This window comes from Bombus fervidus, chromosome 13 (genome assembly GCF_041682495.2).
Source record: "Bombus fervidus isolate BK054 chromosome 13, iyBomFerv1, whole genome shotgun sequence".
In the NCBI taxonomy this organism is placed as follows: Eukaryota; Metazoa; Arthropoda; class Insecta; order Hymenoptera; family Apidae; genus Bombus; species Bombus fervidus.
Genome location: NC_091529.1, coordinates 4,166,092 through 4,185,835, shown reverse-complemented (window position 1 = coordinate 4,185,835; position 19,744 = coordinate 4,166,092). Strand labels below are relative to the sequence as shown.

The following is a 19,744-nucleotide window of genomic DNA, read 5'->3' as shown; positions in this document are numbered from 1 at the left end:
CGAATGGAAGGGAAAATGAATTCTCGTTGGCAGTCAGATAACCCGGTACGATCGATCGGAATATCTGCCGGTCCGTTGGCGTTACACACACCGCTTACATAGAAACGCGCTTATATATAGAACATCGGCCATGTGCCGAGAGACGAGCGCCGCGCGCATACGTAGATACTCGTACATATGTACGAATGTCTACATAAACGCGTCTGCGACTCTTTGCGAACGACGGGAACGCGTGTACTATGCATGAATGCGTATACAGGGTGGCTCGATTTAACCGCGCTACCACTTTTCAAAGAACTGCCGTGAAACGTAACTTTTTCGCCAGCACTTGCTGAATTAGCTTTTTTCTTCTCTCCTCTTCTCATTCTTTTTCTCTTTTTTTTTTTCTATGTGTGTTTTTTATACTGTTCAGCTCGTATTTTTCAAGAGTCCTGGGCCAACGGTGGGTAAACAAGCTTCTAGATTTAAAATTGCAATTTTAAATATCTTAAAAATAGATAATCAACCCACCATGTTTTGTAAAAAGAAATACAACGTGGCTCTAACTTGGATATTACGACGATCGATATTTTTGAAATATTCAGTGAAATATGTTTAACCTGAAGATCAAATAGGAAGGGAATTTTGTTTCAGTAGAATCGATCGTCGGTATTTTAAGGTTGAATATTGCTTTCCTGTAAACACAAAAGTATCACTTATCCATATTTTTCTTTCATAGTCGTCGTGTAAGTTGCTTATAGATTCTTATCAAAAGGAGCAACAGAGGTGTAAACTATTTATCAATAGATTCGTTCAAGATTTAGTTGTGAGCGCAATCTTTCAAAAAGGCAAAAGGATTACTCTTTCATCGGTAGGTAGCGTGTAACTATCTACTTATTATTATTTCAACGAGAAATTCTGAATTAATAATCGTTTCTAACGCGCGAATCGAAGATGACTCCTGTTTTGTCGTCTCTCGAAATCACTCCGCTTCGCTACGAATAGCAACGTTCAGTCATATTTAATCGGCCGCTATTGCATATCTGATAGTCGTATTCCCAGATTCCTCTTTCAGACATCGGCTGCCCGACAATTATTCATAAGCGCAAAATTTGTCTCTGAGGGTAAATTTATGAGAAGTTAGACTATCCGCCAAGTCAGAGGTCAATCGATCGACTAAATGGCTGAACGAATAGATCGAAGCAGAGGGGAAATATCCGAGGAATTAGCGAGCAGATATTCGCACGTTGCTCGTTCGTCTGGAAACTTTGAGCGAACCAAAATTCTCAACGATCCAATCGAGCAAGGCTCGGATAGCGGTGTGCTAATGGGCGTGAATACGCGGCTGTTATCAGTCGTTGTCACTTATCACGCGTCAAGGTACGCGAATCGAACAGACGGATCCCTCCTGACTGTCAATACCTCGCCGAGATACTTGACTTGTATGTGAGTCAAGTATGCGCATAGATAAAACGAGTCACGTCGACCGTATCTCTCTTACAGCGGTTGCTGTCGCATGTCAAAGTCGCGTAAATGATACGCCCTGTTACGTGAATTCGTTCACGATCGCATAATGCTTTCTTCAATGGCGACTGTCTTTCATATTCCGTATCTATCACCGTTTTAGATTGGTTCCATGTCTTTGGTACCTTCCAATGAACTGGCCAGTTTTCTCGTAGAAAGGCGAAATATATAGACGTAAGAGAACACATTTTTGGTGAATCGTGCGCAAGGGCAACGAAGAGAAGTGCGAGAAAAAGATAAAACGAAGCGAGGAAATTGATCGAGATTTCTGGATAGGATAAAATGGCGAATATACTGCGAACGAAGGGGGGTGGACAGCATGGGTGGACCAGTTTACAGGCAGGAAAGAGCAACCGGTATCCAGAGAACCGGTTGGTCACGATAGTAGGCGGTAAAAATCGGTAAACAAGCGAGCTGGCTAGCTTTATCGCGCCACCCTTCGTGTCTGCATACGTTATCGATCAAAAGTTTGGCTATAGCCTTGATGTATCGTGAAACGATATAAAACTGAAATACGAACGTTGCATAGTTTTTCGAGTTTGAGTTTTCGTAGAAGAAGAGATTCAGAACAAAATGAAAGATGTTCGATAGATCGTAAAAGCCTTTTCTCGCAAATTGAACTCTGACGTTATCGAAGCTGGTCCGTACTATTCGTTAGTTGGGTCGATATTCTCGGCTGGCTACGCCAATGCATATTTGCGCGCTGATCTTTTCCAGTTACATAGGTAACCACTTAAGCAGCGCCAGACTGTTCCCGTGCATACGCACACATACGTACGTCCGATCGTCGCACACACAGCTTCGACTTTCCGTGTCGCCATTAATTAGATTAGCATATGCCGGAAAAAGGTGCTATCCGCCTATATCCGCCTGCGGCAACGATATCACTAGCAACAGCGGAGGTTGCTCGGTGCGTTAATGGCATTATGGGATCATCCGTGAGGCGACCGTAACGCTCTGCCCAGACTGCATATCCTTCGACCACTACATGACCCTGTTACAGTAATTGCGCGATGCCCCTGCCATACGTTTATCGTTATCGGATATCTAAACGTGTCCACGAACGCTCTTCAGCGTCTTTTAAATTTTGTAGACGATCGCTTTTACGAGAAATTTCAGCGCGAAGCTTCTACGCATCATGGAAATTTATTTATCGGAAGGAAATTTTGCTTATTCGCTGCTATCAGAATACGGTTACTTGTATTTTCACTATCATCGTGATAAGAGGTAAATCGTAATTAAACACTCGAGCGTCCCATGCTAAAGGCTACGTATAAATCATGCTCCTAAGCCAGTGATACAGGCTCTTATGGATATTCGTCGGTGAAATCGATTAGGTTGCTCGCGTGCGAGTAACGAGCGAGTCGATACGATCTTCGGTCGGCGTATTTCTAACGAGTCTCGCCGCGACGAAACATTAATAATTCGGTCGTGCGAGATTCCTCGGTCGGCCCACTTATTCCGCATTCCTGGTGCGGATATCGAAGGAAGCCGAAGCTACGCCACTGGCGCAGCAACAGCGACACAAAGCCCGGAGCGACGGCGCAAACTATTTATTTCATGAGCTTCCCCCGTGTAGACGACCGCCTCCCCTTTTAATGCTTGCCTGTGTGTACACGAGTTGTAGATCAGCCGGCCGAGGCTACATAAGGGGAAGCGGTCGGTATGTGAGGAAGGTACATACATACACACGAGACTACATAAGGGCCACATAATGTGCGTGGCCATGTGCATCCGGCGGAATGCGACGGCCTAGGTGAAATGCCTGGTCCCGTGCCAGAGACTTTAACCTCGATTCACAATAAAACAGGCTGGAGTCTTCTTTTCTGGCACTCAGACTAGAGGAGGTCGCAACCTGTCCCCTCACTTTTTCAACCAGAGGGACCGAGTTGCACGAGAAAAAAGGATTATAAGGCATGTCCTTTCTAGTACTCGCGAATATTTTGTTATCCGTTTGCCGTGTGTTTGCGACCATATTGCTGAAATATACAGTTGGTCGTAAAAGTGTTCGAACACGTTGCATATTTAGATTTACGTTTTACTCGAAATTGTGAAATAGCATAATCGATGTTAGCGAGATCGTCGAATAATCGTAAAATTTGGAAACTGGTGAATTTAGCGGAACTACGAATGCTCTTCGAACGCTTAAACTCGTATCAGATCGATGGATAACTTCCGATGAAATCCGACAGAATGCACGTCGTTGGAAACTCTGCTTAGTTTATTCGCTGTTCAGAGAGTGTTATCGGGAGTATCTCTTCGGAGGCAATTCCCCATCACCTTTTCGTATATTCATGACCGATACTGGCTTTTAATTTCTCTCGAGGCGTCTCCACCACTCTTGCAGCTTGTTCCTCAAGAATATTCACCGACCGATAATCCAGCCGCGTATCCTTTCCACGCTCGTAAATTCGCCTACGTCTCGCCTTCTTTCGTGTTTCCTTCCTCGCGCAGCGTACCCGGTGGCCCCTTTACACCGCCATTGTATAGCGTGACCCAAACAAACGAGACTTCTATAAATTCTCGAATCTTTACCATTGTTCGGCGAAAATAATACCAAAGTTCATGCTACTCGAGCGTCGAGATTTTATTTGAAATAATTACAATGACTTTCGAGTAGTTTGATATTTCGGTGCTGTACAGGGTGCCCCGAACAAAATTTCTTTCAAAATTTCTTCTATGAATATTCACGTTTGTTCGACGAAAATTAGTCTGCGTGTGTTTATGCGAGTTCGTATTTTCGTGAACACAGACAGACTAAATAATATTTTATTAATACACAGATTAAATAATATTTGTTATAATTTATAATAAGTAATAAGTATTGCACTTTGAATATTTATTTGAACTATTTTATAATACTGTGCATCTGTAAATTTCCCGTAAACGCGTAAAAATCTATGGTGTTTTAATAATAAAATTAACACTGTGCACCTATTTGCATTCTACCCGGATCACCCAGTATACGGAACGGCGTGGCGGCGTTTATCTCTAGTGCCGTCCACGCTGTCGCGTTTATCTACGGTAATAAATGCGCCAGTTGAACAAAGACGCGGACCGCCTGCACCCCGTTTATTCGCAACCCTGTCCAAGTTAGCCTTCGAGTGCCGTCGCGTGACTTTACGAGTGACAACAAAGGGGCCAGACTGACGTTACTATCATACATCCGTAGGGAAATACAGACGTAATAAAGAAGTCAAGTGTTCTCGAACCGTACTTTCGTTTTTAGCGTTATTTTAGAAACTGCCTGGCAAAAGTAAATCTATTTCGCTTGTATTTCAGCCGCGACCTGGAAGAAGACCCCGAGGACGTCCGGGAAACGCCACGCAACTGCAAACTACTCCTAGGATACAGAGCCCAATCTCGCAGCATCTGGAAAAAGGTAAGAACATTAATTACATTGTCGTATACGCAGGTGTAACTCTAATTATCCATCTGCATCTGCGTTAATTGTTACAAGTACAGTGAAATTTCTATATTCGCGAACATAGATCACGTAGCTTATATATCTACGGCAGAATTTAATTCATCGATCGGTCAAACAATTAGATACTGATGAAAATATCCAATGATAAAATAGTTTCTCGTTAGAAGGATCATTTGCTGGTTTTTCTGCAGCGCTCATATAATTTTCAGGATTGAGAATTCTCGATTGGAAACTTGCCATTCAATCTTTCAGAACCACGGCTTAAATCAGTGAAACTAATTCTGAACTTAGGGTAGATAAAAATCGCGAATACGGAGATTTTACTGTATAGCGAATTCGGTGCAAGGCGCTTCAAATTAGTTACAATTTGCAAGACTTTTTTATACTATCGCCCAAGCTGTCAACCCTTTCATATTTATATTAAGAAAGAGTCTAACTTCCCCGTTGGACTCGAGTCGCCACATAAAAATTCCAACGTGATATACCACGCAATAACTCAGCTTTGGCGACCGGAGAAAAGGCAAATATTTCATCTGCGAACAATCAGTACGAGGAAAGAATAATAGAGCAAAACCTCGTTCTAACGCGTGGGCTATATCTATCCTACGGTTGATGAAGGGAGGGGTCGGATAGGGTCGTACCTAATAGGGCACGATCGAGCGAGCCACTCAAAGGTCGGACAAGAAGGTTTCCGACGATAGGATCGAGCATTGGGCTCATTGATTAAACCAGTGTGAGAAAAGGAGAAAAAGAGAGAGAGAGAGGGGGCAGCCCATGTGGAATTAGGGCCGCCTTAAAGTGCATCGTCTCTCTAGGGGCAGAGACTGCGCTGTAGAGGACAGGGTATAGAAAAAGAGCAGGCTGTGAAAGGGAAAGAAGAAGTTAAGGGCGGAGCGGAAGAAGAGGGGTAAAAAAGAAAGCTTGGGTGGGAAGGATGGAAAAGATATCTGGGTAGGCAGGGAGGCGCGCCAAGGGGAATAAATGATTCGAAGAACCAAGAAGAACCGGTCCACAAACAAAAGACTCGTTGCCTGGTCTGGTTGAATCTCTTCTGGTTTTAAGGGGCGAGGGGAGATGGAAAGAATCGTAGCTCGTACGAGGGATTTCACGCAGGAAGGAAGTGCTGACTCTGAAGCGAAAGAGGGTGCTGATGTTGATGGAACTGCGGGATTTTCAAGCTTTGTCCGAAAACGAACACTCAACGTCAGAGCTATCGGATTGGTTGCAACGATATAACGACGATCGTAATTTCTCGTAGAAATTTTCGATAGCGTAGCTTCTTTCAAGATTTGAATGATTTTTTAAATAAAATTGGATGAGAATGGGACATCAATCGGGTAATTATTGAAATGAAACCGAGAAATTGACAGGAAATAGAGTTGAAATCAATCTGGTTGCCCGTATATTTTGACTCTGGCAAATTAATTTTATCTGCCCGAAGAAATCCAATCACGCATCGAATCATTTCAATTTCTAAATATCTGACTAATTTTAGACGTTCCCAATGAATTAAACTCGATTTATGCTTAAATACCGGAGTATTTACTTTCGAATTCTCGGTCGTTCGGCGAACGCCTGAATAATTGAGACGCTGCCCCGTATTGGAAATGTCAAATTTTAGCCAGCAAGTCACATTCGCGGAGAGAAATTTCAACTATAATCCGATTTTCTACGTTGCATTGCGCTTCAATTACGGAACCGGTATATTCATCGGCGACAGTTGGTTCTCCACAATGGCATTTACTCTAGGATATTAACGAAAGACCGCGTGATTCGACAGAGAGAAACTATTCTTGGCATGCTTTGGCAAGCCTGCCATTCGCAAATTTTGTTTCCAAATTCGTTCTCGTCCGATAGTTCCTTAATTGACAAAATTATTTCATTAATTCGCCAATTATTCCACGCTAGAATCATATCGACAATTGGCCACTCGAGGCGATTCGGCAATCGGTTTTATCCTAGTCGATTAATTCGCTGCTATTCTGCGCTAATCGTTAAGTTTCTTTGCTAAAAATATAAAAGATACGCGTTATATCAACGATATCGAGCGTGACTTTCGCTAATTCGCTATTTCCATCAAGAAATTATAATTCTTCTCGTAGCTTCAATAGCTTGGAATTTCTTTTTTAAGTGATAGATTCGCAACAGAAATTAGTAATAAATATTCATACGCTAGTAATTAACAATGGTATGCCATCAGCATTTGTTATGTCGTTAACAGAACACGTTTTCCGATTTCGTGTTGATCAGAGGGAAGTGGATAGCTGTCGTCGAGTTAGAAATCGTGAGTGCATCACTCTTCTTTTCTTTTCTCTGCACAGGCAGCAGGAAGTCGAAAGAGAAGCGAGTGCATCGCAAAAGTCCCCTTACGTCATCGGACAGATATAGCCGTCGCGATTGCTTCTCTATTTCTCGTTTCCTGCATGTCCACTCGAGTCTCTAGAGCCTAGAGTCTAGACCTAGAGTCTAGAGTATGTATACTTGGCCGTGCGCAAGATCGCCTGCAAACCTCTCGAAAGCGTAAAACATCGATACGAAAAGTTGGTCGCGTGTTCCACAATCCCGTTCTGTGGGATTCCCCGTGATTTTTCAATTTCTCCACGGAGAAAGATTAATAGCACGACAATGGAAATATATTACACACGTGCGTTCTATCGAACGTACAATCTGTGTTCGATCGAAAGTTGGAGATTACGTAGAGTGGGTCACGAAAGTATTCGAACACTCGTAGAAACTTTTTATGGATATATTATGTGTGTTACACGAAACGGGTCTGAAAATGTATGCAATCGCTCATACATCTCAAAATCATTAAGATACGTGAACGTTTAATTAGAAAATTTGGCGAGATCAGCTTTAGAGCTAATTATATATTTGAGATGGCTATTCCTGCTGTATTCTAATTTTTTATTAAATATATTCCGACACAGACGTGTGTCTATATAAAATTATACCAACGTACGATAATCGTGTCTCGTGCTAACTAAATTTCGAGAAGTTTCGTATAAGATGCATAATACGTTTCTAAAAATAATTTCGTGAATCATTGGACGTTTAGAGGCGTTCGCGATCGATCGAAAGCTCGCGATTACGTATTCTCCGAGGGAGAAAAGAGAAAACTACACGGAGAACGATAATTCTCGGTGTTCTAGAGAAATAGAAAACGTCCGAAGGAAGATCCGGAGCATCGGTTTCGATTCTGCCGCCGCGTGGAAAGCAAAGAAATTTATGCGATCGTTCTGGGAACTTATCCAGTGTTTCACGAGCAAAGATTCAAAGCCACGATCTTTCTTTCTGCGAGGTACGAGGTAGAGGCACGCGCTAATAAAGTAACGAGGGCTCCTTTGAAGTGGGGTCTGCGTCGCTGTAATTCCTCGCTTCGTCTCGACCAACTTCTCTTTTCTCCCCTTTTTCTCCCTCCGCCTCCCTCCGAAAATAAACGCATCGCATAAAACGCGAACCGGATGACACGTTGCTGAAAATACAACTACGAGACACTGTCAGCTCTCTCTCTTTCTCTCTCTCTCTCTCTCTCTCTCTCTCTGCATCGGGCGATGATACTTCGTAGTAATAGCGAGCAAAAACCGGGGGTGGAATGGAATTCTTCTCTATTTCGGCCCGAGGAAAATCCACGTCGCGTAAATATTTTAGAAGAGAAACTCAAAAGAAAATGGACGAAAGAAGAGTAGATACACTCTACGTGAAAATATCATGCGTTAATTAGCGAAACGTGTGTCGAAAATTTTATCTGTGAAAGTTGCACTATCAGGATAAAAAACATTATGTATGTTGAGATGGTAAAAGTACGATACAACGCGATGGAATATAATTTAAAGACTGTACTATTCTAAATTCCAGGCATTTCCTATTTCACAATCTCTTTCACTGTATTCGAGTAAACTCCGCATAGTCTGTATACAGTCTCGAAACTTTGGATAGTCGTGCCAGTCTCAAGTTGCTCGGTCGATTCACGTATCTCTGACACTTGAAACTCAGTTACTCGATAGAAACAATCGTCAAAAATTCCTGTTCCCACATTACCGATAATTAAAAAATAATTCATAGTTTCTTCCTCCTAATTAGCAGAACACCGAACACGAGGAATTTAATATTTCAACAGCGCATGCATAACAAAGGCAACTTCCGTAGTAAAAATACCGTGACACATTAATCACAGAATTCTCAACGATTCTAACAAGTTCAGAAATTAATTTCGCTCGTTACGGAAATACTTTTCGTTTGATCGACGATCGTTTGCGCAAAATGCGGTGAATGCAGTTCCACTAAAAAAAAAAAAAAAGAAAAAAAAGACGGGTGCAAGTTTAGTAAAAAATATACATGGAGCGAGGAGATTGTACGAGAATGAGATTGATAGCAGTGGTTACTGGTTGTAATACGTACGACTTGCTTGGCAGCTTACCAATCCTGGTTGCAAAGACGTCGACACTTGTTTTTTCTTCTTTCTTTCGTCGTCTGCCAACTTCTCAAAGTCGAGTCCCTCGTCCGACAGTCCTCGCTCGAGGAAGAAGAAACGTCGCTCTATAAGTCTTCAAAGAGCGAACCGTGAGAAAGGTGGGCTACTCCTGGGAACATAGTAAATCGAGATTTATTGAGAATCGAACGAGCGAAAGACGTGTTCGTTAGAGACGACTCCCTCTACGGTTACGAGATCGTGAAACATATTCGAATCGGTGATTTCCTTCTTCTATCGATACAAAAGTAGCGAGAGAATCCGATTAATGAAAGACTGTGACGTATAGAGGAAGCTCGCAGAGGTGTTCCATCGCTCGTAAATATCATTTATGACTATATTATGTTCATTATAGGAAATTACATGGATTTATTATATATATTTTGCAATTTTACTACGAACTTTTAATTTTAAAATTCACCACGAAATTTCCACTTGACAGTTTTCCATGTTAAATGTTCAAATATTTCCGCCAGACAGATTTCTCTGAGCTGTTCATCGTTCTGATTGCACAACCCTTCATTTCTCTTGATTTCAAAATCTAGCTATTATAATATACGAGAACGAGTTAAGACGATCGCGGGGCGATTTTCAATTACTCGTCGACCGGTGGAGTAATCGTTTCAAAGTTTAGGAGAACGATGTAGGTACAGTCGCAACGAGAACACACTGCAAACGGCAGATTAAAGTATCGTTGAACAGCACGTGGGCGGTCTGTCGTATTCCCGTAGTATATGCATTTAACATTAGGCGCGCGGCGTATGCACGAATTGCAAGCTAGTCGAACCACATGTCGACAAGGCCGCATCTGGCGGCCAATGAACGGCGTGTAGCCTGTAAATGGCCTGGAAAAAGCTGGTATCACTGTCTGGTCGAAATACCTCACGTTTCCGACCCGATACTAACCAGCCTAATTAGCCACCAGACTATGCATCTCCGGATTCCCAAATGTGTCCTATTCGTTCAACGATAAAGCGAATAGAATATGAAACATAAATTATGTTCCATAATTGAAGAGTTTCCAACGATAAGAGAACAATTTCGATATTTCATATTCGAAAGATTTGCATTGAAAAGCGCGAAAGTTTATTACTGCGCACGTTAGTCGACTATGAATTTATGATTTGAAAGTGATTCGATTTTGATTGATTTCGAATCGGTTTCTTTCTCCTTTCTCTTTTTCTTTTTTTGTTCTTTCGAATTACTGGAAAATAGAAATTACAAGTTTCAATTGTCACGAGGAATTCTCGTATAAAATCTCGCATTGAAAAAGAAAAAAGAGAAGAACAAAAAACGTTTGTTCGGTGATTGAGGGGAAAAAATGGATCGTTCGGTTTTTCGCGTTTTAATTCACCGTTCCGAAGCGGAAAATCGCTGGGCGACGAGGCTGCGCGTAGGAAACGTCGTTCGACGAATGCATAATTTCGAGATCGATATCGGCTGTGTTGGCATACGCGTTCACGTATGCGCAGTTGCGCAACACCACGGACAGCCACGGAACAGCAGGGGAAAGGGAGAGAGAGGTTTTGCATCGCTTGACCCGAATGGACACCGATCGCACATCGTCACACAGTATGCGAGGCGAGCCACGACTTTTGAATGAATCCACAGTCACCTACTAGGTGACTCATCCATCGTCGATCATGTTGTTCGTGTGTGACGATCCATCGCGCATGCGCATGACACCTCCTTCCTGGCTATGTTGTATTAGGTCGTGACATATGGAATGCTCGATCTCCTTTCTCAGAATAGATGTGTCTTTATCTTTCATCGGAGTAAGTTCATTCATCTATAGCCTTGCAATCTTTCGAAAATTATTTTCAAAACATCTCGTTCTCTCGAAGTCGAGTTGCTCAATTTTTCAATTTTAAATACAACTATATACGTATTAGCGTTATTTGTGCGGATTCACCAAGCTTGATTCACACTAGCGATCACAATACGCCCAGATCGCGTCAAATCAGCAAAATCGCTGACACGTAATCCAGTGAGAGCATTCACAGTAGGCGGTTCGATCGAGTTTCCTAGCGACCAAGATCCCTTATCGCTCAATTGTCGAAAAGGAACATGGAGCGTTTAATTGAATTTGTGCGAAATTACAGCAAACTACTACGTGATTTCAGTTACACGAATTTTTATACGTGTGCTTGGAAAACGACATCGGTTCTCCTTCGTGCGAATAGAAACGAAAGAGACTGCGACGAGATTTGATTGTTTCTGATCGTCTAGTGTGAACGCCTTGGCAAAATTCTACATTCGATTGTGATCTGATCGTACCTTTGACTAGTTTGGCTAGTGTGAATCGTTGCTAAGTTTAGAGTCATGAAGGCAAATGACTAATTTCATGTGTATTCATTGTAGCACATTGGGAGTTTATGAATATTCATTGTTGCAAATAGAACGTTGCAGGCCTTGCAATGCTATTTTCGACAAAAGATAAATGAAAGCAAGAAGCATAAATCGACGTTTCAATATAAATCAGACTGCAGGCATGCAACATACACTTTGATACAATCTAGGTAAAGGATCTGAAATTTCATATGTTGTAACCTAATCTAATATCTTGAATTACTTCGTTTAATTTATATAGAAGTACGTAATGTCTTCCTTTGGTCGTTTAAAACAGTTAACACGATCGTCAGAGCACCCGAGTTATCTGGAAATCGAAATTCTTCTTGCGATCGTTAAAACAGTTAACACAATGGCTAGAAACTGCAAGTTAGCGAGGAAGCGGAATTGCAACAACCAATAAACAATTCTGGACAGGTTTTATTTGATCTGGATAGGTTTGGTTGGCGCGAACCGTAATTTTCATCGAGCAACCAATCCGGCGGCAGTTAAATTAAAAGCCTGAATTTAATGATGCGGCCGAGTATTGATTTGCAAGGTGAATGCGCACAGCGCTATTTACACGTCCCATTCGCAGTCTCCCACCATTTTTTTCGCCCGACGACGCGCACGAGATTAATTCATCGATCGGCCGGAAATTCTTTTTCCCGCGGATGTCGCGCATCCGATGCAATGTTCCCCGAGGAAATTTCATTACCGGCTATACCAGAAGAAATTTCTTCTGCTCGACTCCGCGCGCGTTTCTGCCGATAATTTCACGCCTGTGGAATCCGCGCGTGCACGATGCTACACGCGATAAATTTTTTACGTCGCTGCGTGTATGTACCGCACGTTCCCTCTTCCGTTGGAATATCCCGCCACATGAAATCTAATTTGTTTGCACGATGAAAAAGAGAAATAATAGATAGGGCAAGAGGGAAAAAATACCTTTCGCGTTTTATCTGGAAAAAGAGAAAAACATCTAAAAATTGCGGAATTTCCTATTTATTTTATTTAGAGAATAAAGTCCCATTAAATGTACAAGAAGTTTGAAATACAACGTGTGCGTTGGAAAAAGCTTATAAAAGCAGAGACACGTAGTTTGTGAATGGAAATTCTAAATCGATAGGATCTAATATTACATGAAAGATCGTAAATCGCTTGGTATCCAACTATGGAAAAGGAAGTTGATCGAAATCAAGTCATTTGATTTAATTTTGATCTGCTTTGCAGATCTACGAACTATCAAATCTATCGATAATTGTAGGTAATCTACCGTGAGAGTAGATAATTAGAATTCCAATTAATCGTTTATTATACTTGGAATATCGACAATTTTCTTAATTTGAACGTAAAAACTTCTTTTACGTAATCGTATCGAATCCCAGTCCGTTAAGTGGCAGATAAAATAAATAAACTGTTGCAATTGTTGTCTTCGCTCGAACTTTTCGAAACAAGAAAATTATCAGGGGATGCCAGTACGGCAATAAACACACAGTGGCTGCGAATTTGTACACAGGTGGATGGCGATCTCGAGGCAATTAGGAGGCTATATCCATTTCAGTTTGAGCTTGACTCGCTCGTTTCACCCACTAGTTGCAGAACTCGGATAATTATTGTTGCCAACTAACTTTTGGTTTGCTCGCTCGTACTCTGCTCTTCCACCACCCCGTACGTACTACCAGCAACTGGAATTCCCTTGAACTCACAGGTCGCGTGAAATATCGTGTTTTTGCTTCCTCTCAAACGCTTTTCCCTTCCTCTCGTTCCCCGTGCTACCAATAACGTACTTCTTTATTCTTTACGTTAAATAATATCGCGAGTCTGACGTTCTTTCTAGTTTATCGATTACCAAATGTATCCAGAGATTAATTGCCTTTCCGGTCCTTTGGTTCGGTTGCAAGCAGTTTTCCACGGATGGTCATCGATCTTCCTGATTTTACGAGCCGTCGCGAGATCTCCTTGGTCTTTGAAACCGCTGCTTTTAAGGGATCGTAAAGAGCCTCGGGTATTCTATCCTCTTTGACTCGGTTGGTCGAGCTTTTCTGCCAGGGAATTTTATCGCCAACGATCAGGGAGCACCTTCGCCTTACGAATATTGATGACGTCGACGGCTTGAGACCGTTCCAGTAAGAACCAACCGGGGATAAGGCTCAGGCTGGTTCACATTTCACTCCTGAATCGATGAGCTTCTTCCCGCTGCTTCTTCTCTTAACCCTTATCACACAGCACCGTGTCACTATCCTGCCTTTTATCAGCGTTAACACTCGAGATTTGGCCAGTGAATTTGCCGACAACGATATTCGGCTGAATTATTTTATTTACATTCGGTCCTTGTTGCACGATCGAACTAATATTAGTATCGTAGAATCTGCGTTGGATTTCGACTATCTGTGAACTACGATCGAACGTAATTTCGGTTTACACGAACGCGTATTTATTAATTGATAAATTACCGTACAAGAGTGTCTAGAGTTCTATCGTTGTTCGCACGTACGTGCCTGAAAAAACGATTCGAAGTTTCGTTTCGAGGAAAAGAGAAAATTTTACGAACGAGAAGAAAGTATTTTCGCCCTGAGCGCTTCACAGGTTACGACTTCTCGATCCCGAGGGCACGTTAGTCCTCAGAGACGTGAAGTGTTTGGGAGTAGTTACCGGAGCTCGATCCTCGCACGTCTCGCACAACTTTGGGGCAAACTTTGTCGAAGTAGTTTCTGTCATCGTTCGAAGATCTTGGAATGTGCAGCTCGAACACTTGCACGCCCTTTGCGAAGCTTTCTTGTCTCGCAATCACGTCGACTATCTACGAGACCAGCGACTCAGCATCTTTGAAAAATTCACGAAAATACCAAGCAAGCTTTTGATAATCGGTTTTTCAGTAATTGCAATAGAAATTGTCGTGGAAGTCGTAACGCGAGCAAGCTTTATAGAGATTTTCTTCGTTGGAGTTTTTACGCTCGAGTAATAACGTCCCTTTGAGATATCAGGTTTTCCAAGGAAGGAGCTCGAGTCTCGAAGCGATTGCAGTTTTCTCGAAGCAGAAATATCAGGCTCGTTAATAAGCTTCCCAGAGGGAAAGGAAAACGAGAAAGAAAGATGATTGGTCGCGGAAAGCTACAGGATGATAACCTGATCTTTCTGTCTTTTTTAAGTGGCATTACGACTTGCAAGACGAATGACGTAACGATCTGTCTTTCACACGAAAGATCGATCGGTGCAAAGCTTAGAAAGTACACGCTTCGCGAAACTGGCTTTTTTGAAAAACCGTTTCTTCGTACAACTATTCATCGAGTTTCCCACGGTAAAAAGTAGCATCGATTACTATGTCAGCAGAAATAAAGACGATAAAGTCCTAAGAAAGAATCTCGCTCCTACTTGATTTATATAAACTACTCTAAATTACTCTTAGAATTTAATCTTGAAGTTAAGATTAATAATCTTTGGAAGACACAATGTTTGTGTTGAAATAATATTCAGTGATGTTTATTAAACAGAACTACAGAACCTGATGTATATAAGCGAGTGATATAATTAACAACGTATGGAGATTGTTGATTGTTGGCCAGTTACTCTCGGACTAGACTTAGGTAGTGATTCCTTAAATACTTTTGAACCCTACTCTTTATACAATAACGAGTATAACCTGTGTAAGTGTCCTGTTCAAATGCCTGTGTGGGTGCCTGTATAAGGGTATTGCGCCTATACGTGAAATATCGTTGTATTGCAACAATTACTCAATCAAGTTAGTGAATTAACGCGTAAAATTTCGACTTTTTAACGATTCGTATCGTACACGTATGAAAGGGAAAATCGTCAGCTTGAAAATTATACGATGCGATAACGCAAGTATGTATGGAAAATAAGAAAATATTTGAACAATCGACGCAGCGAAATCGAACATTCAACATGTTACAAATTAACGTAAAAACGATGGAGTATCCATTTATTTTTTAAATACCTGCAACAAGTCATCTGTTCCATATTCCATTCTATCCAACGAAAGAATTAGCAATGCAGTTAAAAGCTCGTGTTTGTGTCCCACAAGACCTGAACGCATTGGAACGCAAATATCCATTTAAATGGCGTCTAGGTCGACCCTCGGCTCCTCTCTGTTTCCCTCGGTTTCCCCGATGATTGCATAATCGGTCGAACAAGCCAAAGGTCTCCGAGAGCAGCTGTTCGTCGTCGAATTCCAGTGCACACCTTCCGTCTGTGAGCGCGTTCGAGAGGGGTTGAGGTGCACGCAGGTGCAATCTGACGATGGCTGCGACGGGTAGCAGGTGGTGCATGGACAGATATCGATGAGTTCCCAACCGGGGATCTCTACCGATTTCTCCATCCTTCGTGTCCTACGATCATCGGACGCGAGACACGGTGGTCTTCCAACAGACAGAAACCGCTTCCTTCCATCTTTTTACTTTTGCCATGCTCTCGTGTCTGTCGCGTGATTGCGAGTCGTTTAATCCGGCCGTAATACCGGATCAGGAATCGCATTAATTTCCCTTCCACCGCAATTTGCGAGTCTCGCTAATCTTTCTTCGAATGCAACCAGGTCCCACCCTGTTCCGACCGACGCGTCCGTCGATCTGTTTCAATCAAGACACCATTTATCGCTGCGAGGCATTGTTAACTTCACTCTCGTAATTCGTAGTTTCCAAGAGTTCGAACTTGATTTTCCAACGTAGACGTATTTATTCTTCGGAGTTCCTCCAAGTTTTCTTTTTTATCCGCAGATTTTTATAAGTCGAAGATCGAGAAACGCGAATATCGAATATCTCGATGCGGAGTGTTCTTTACGATGTTCAATTGGCGAGATCATCTACCTTTCTACCGCGTCTTTCGTTTATCGCGGTTACGTTTCTTAAATAATACGTCCGTGTTCACGTAGATTTTACACTTTATTTTGCTGTTTGCTTCTGGGCCTTGATCCGACGACTAAAACATTCCAACTAGGATTAGATAGAGGAAAAAGGCGCGGGATCGACGATTGGAAAAATCGATGGGCGCGATCGAATTGCAATTTGTACAGGTGGGCAATAGCCGATGGATGGTAGAGAAGAACAGCGATGGCGTGTCGAGGGTATAGGTTGGTGCACGGCACAAAACCGAAAGTGAGATTAGCTTCGTTCCGGCTGGCAGGCCGCCAACTTTTCCCCTGCTCGGTGCCGGTTTTATTGCGCTCACGCACGCACGCAGACACGCTGCGGATTTTGCGCGACCCGCTATTCCCGTACATCCGGGTCTTGCTCCGACGGATATATCGAAGCGAGACCCTCGCGTCGCATTATTCTTACAGATGGTCACATTTCGCCGCGGATTTATCGGCGTAACTGCGGACGCACGCGCGCCCGATTTTTCTCTCTCTGCGTCTGGTAATTGGACTCGCCAAACCGTCACTGATATAAGCCTTTCAACGACCATTTGGCTCTCGGTTTCCAAACTTCTCCCTCATTTCGGACGACGCATCTTTCTCGCGTGTAACTGTTTATTAAGAGAGCGAGGAGAGGAAACGTGAATTAGAGACACCCGAGACGCTAAATCCGCTGTCTCTAAGAAACAGAAAGTAAAGAAAATCGATGGAATTATCGATGAAGGTAATCGTCGATCACAGCGACTGTTTTGCCGCTAAAGTTTCAAACAGCGGGGTTAAAGGCTTTGCTCCGCGAACGTCGCTGCTGTTTACTTATTCGTTTAACTCTGTTCCCTTCGCATTTGAATCTCTGCTTCATTACCAAACTTGTTACTATCATAGAGGAAGATGCAACAACAACGGCGGATGGAGTAGTTTGGTGAAAATAATGAAACAAAGAAAGGGATGTAGGAAATGGAGGTACACGAATATTTTAGTTCTGAACGTAAGGATTAGACAAGAATTACGAAAAAATGTTAAAAAGGCGTCAGATCCTTGCCGTTTCGTTGAAGAATCGTACGTTTCAATGGACTCGAAATATTTCGGTTCGCTATTCTCGGTTCAAAGTAGCGCCGGTCATTCGTCAAACGGAGACTGAGTTACAAAATCTCTCCTCGACGTTTCGTTGCATTCCACTCCTTTGAAATGCGTCCGTCTATTTCGGGAAAACGCTGAGAAAGACGAGTACGCGCACCGATGACTCGAGCAATCGACTATTCAGCGGTCGCGTTCCCGGGAAACGGGATTCTCAGTGGAAAAGGAACAGGCGGAAAATACCGGGATCGTAGGAGAATTTTGCGCGTTCTCGTCGTTTAACGACTCCACTCGTCTCGTTCGGTCTGCGAGCCTTCTCTCTGCGAGTTCTCCGACCTCGTAAAACATCTTGCTTCACCGTGGCGCCGAAAGTAATTGCTACTGGCGTGAGTTTAATCTCTCGTATTCCTGATCTCGCGACCGAGAGGCATTTTAGCTTCGAACTGTAACTCGTCCAAGCATTTCCTGCTAACTTTCATTCTATCGTTTGGATCGTTATTTCAGAGCATCATGAAATTCCGATCAGTCGATCGTTTTCCTCGTAATCTACGTTACATCTCGATTACAAGATTATTCGTGAAAATTTTCTACGGTAAATGTTCGAAGATATTCGTTGTAAATTTTACATTTTGAAGTTTCCGCTTTTATTTCAAAAATATAAATCGACGGAACAGTGAGCAGGGAGTGGCGATATTTTTACAGCAACGTGAAAAACGGTTAATAGAGAAATAGAACTGGACAATCGAGCAACATAAGGGTTAATAAAGGTGAAGAACGGTGGCGGTAACGGTGATCGGAGGCGAAACATGGGCAGCACACGATCGCAGCTCATTAAAGAGCGCATCGTCGGCCGGCTAAATGCATCTGCACGCGCGTCTCGCAGCTGCGCACGCTTTTGCGTGCATTATGCATGCACGCGTTGCCGGGCGACGATGCGAGCCAGGCACGCCCACCGTTTTCGCACTCGCATCAAACTACTGCTTGTTTTTCTTTCCTTTTACCTTTCCCTTTTCTCTCTTTTTCCTCTTTTCTTCTCTTTTTTTTACCCCTCTACCTGCACTCCACTTTTATTTTCCATTTGCCGAGCGTTTTTAACGTTCGTTCACCTTTGCGATAATTTTCATTCGAACAAGAAAGTATTTTCGCGTCGCTGAAGAGAGAATAACACGGTTCGAGAATAGGAGTAGCCTCGTTAATTAAGTTTCTTCTTTTCCGTCCTTTTCCTTTTTTTTCTTTTTTGTTTCATTTTTATTTCAATTCGGGCTGTTTCCGTTTTGCGATTCGGTTTCCATGGAAGCCCCGTTTCATTTCCGATCGTCCATCACAGCTCCATCGGGGGAAAAAAAAAATATCTTTTCCATTTATACCGCTTCGTGAGATTTAGATTGTACCGAAACGCGCGCACGGCCCGGACTCGAACGAAAAATGAAAACGGGGGAAAAAGTGAAATGCGAGGGAAATACGCGTAGAAGAACTATCAACGAACACACAGCGGAACGAACGACGAAAATATGCGATCTTGAATGAAAACTAGCCACGGATCCGGATCGAAGATTTTTATCAATTTTTACGTTCGAGGCTATTGGACCGCAGAAGTCGAATAAAAAAAAAAAAAAAAAAAAAAAATAAATAAATGAATCGAGGGAGAAATGTAACGAGTTTTATTTTCTTTCTTCTTTTCTGTTTGCTTGCTTTTGACGCGCCACAGAACGTAATGAGTACGACGAACAAAAGATCGATATTAATTTATTTACTTCCGAATATGCACGAGTCGCGGGTTAAAATGGGTGCGCTATAAAATATGCCGGAAGTCGTTGCTGTATGAACGGCGTATAATTAATTCATTATTTCTGCGATAATTTCACACAAATTGCATTATTCTGGCCTGTCTAATTCGTCCCACGTACTCCGCTTCTCTCTTTCTCTTGGCGCTGTTCTCGTTTAAAATTCTTTCCACGCAACAATAATTTTATCTAAAAGCAGGTAAATCCGTGGAACGATGATTTTCTTCCCCTTGAAATTGCTAAGAACGCGTGGATTAAATTCTGTCGCGTCGAATATAGATTCTCGC

The 19,744-nt window shown here is 42.5% G+C and overlaps 2 protein-coding genes across 7 annotated transcripts in view; one reads left to right on the top strand and one right to left on the bottom strand.

Annotated features, from left to right (window-relative positions):
• Window positions 1–19,744, top strand: part of Kdm3 (Lysine demethylase 3) — a 224,312-nt gene that overhangs the window by 61,436 nt on the left and 143,132 nt on the right. For all 6 annotated transcript variants that reach the window (XM_072015430.1, XM_072015431.1, XM_072015432.1 and 3 more), the window contains one exon: window positions 4,786–4,885. In XM_072015430.1, coding sequence (XP_071871531.1) covers window positions 4,786–4,885 — 100 coding nt within the window. The remainder of the gene's footprint in view (window positions 1–4,785; window positions 4,886–19,744) is intronic.
• The window catches only part of LOC139993592 (uncharacterized), a 116,532-nt gene that overhangs the window by 92,082 nt on the left and 4,706 nt on the right, over window positions 1–19,744 (bottom strand). The window lies entirely within an intron of this gene.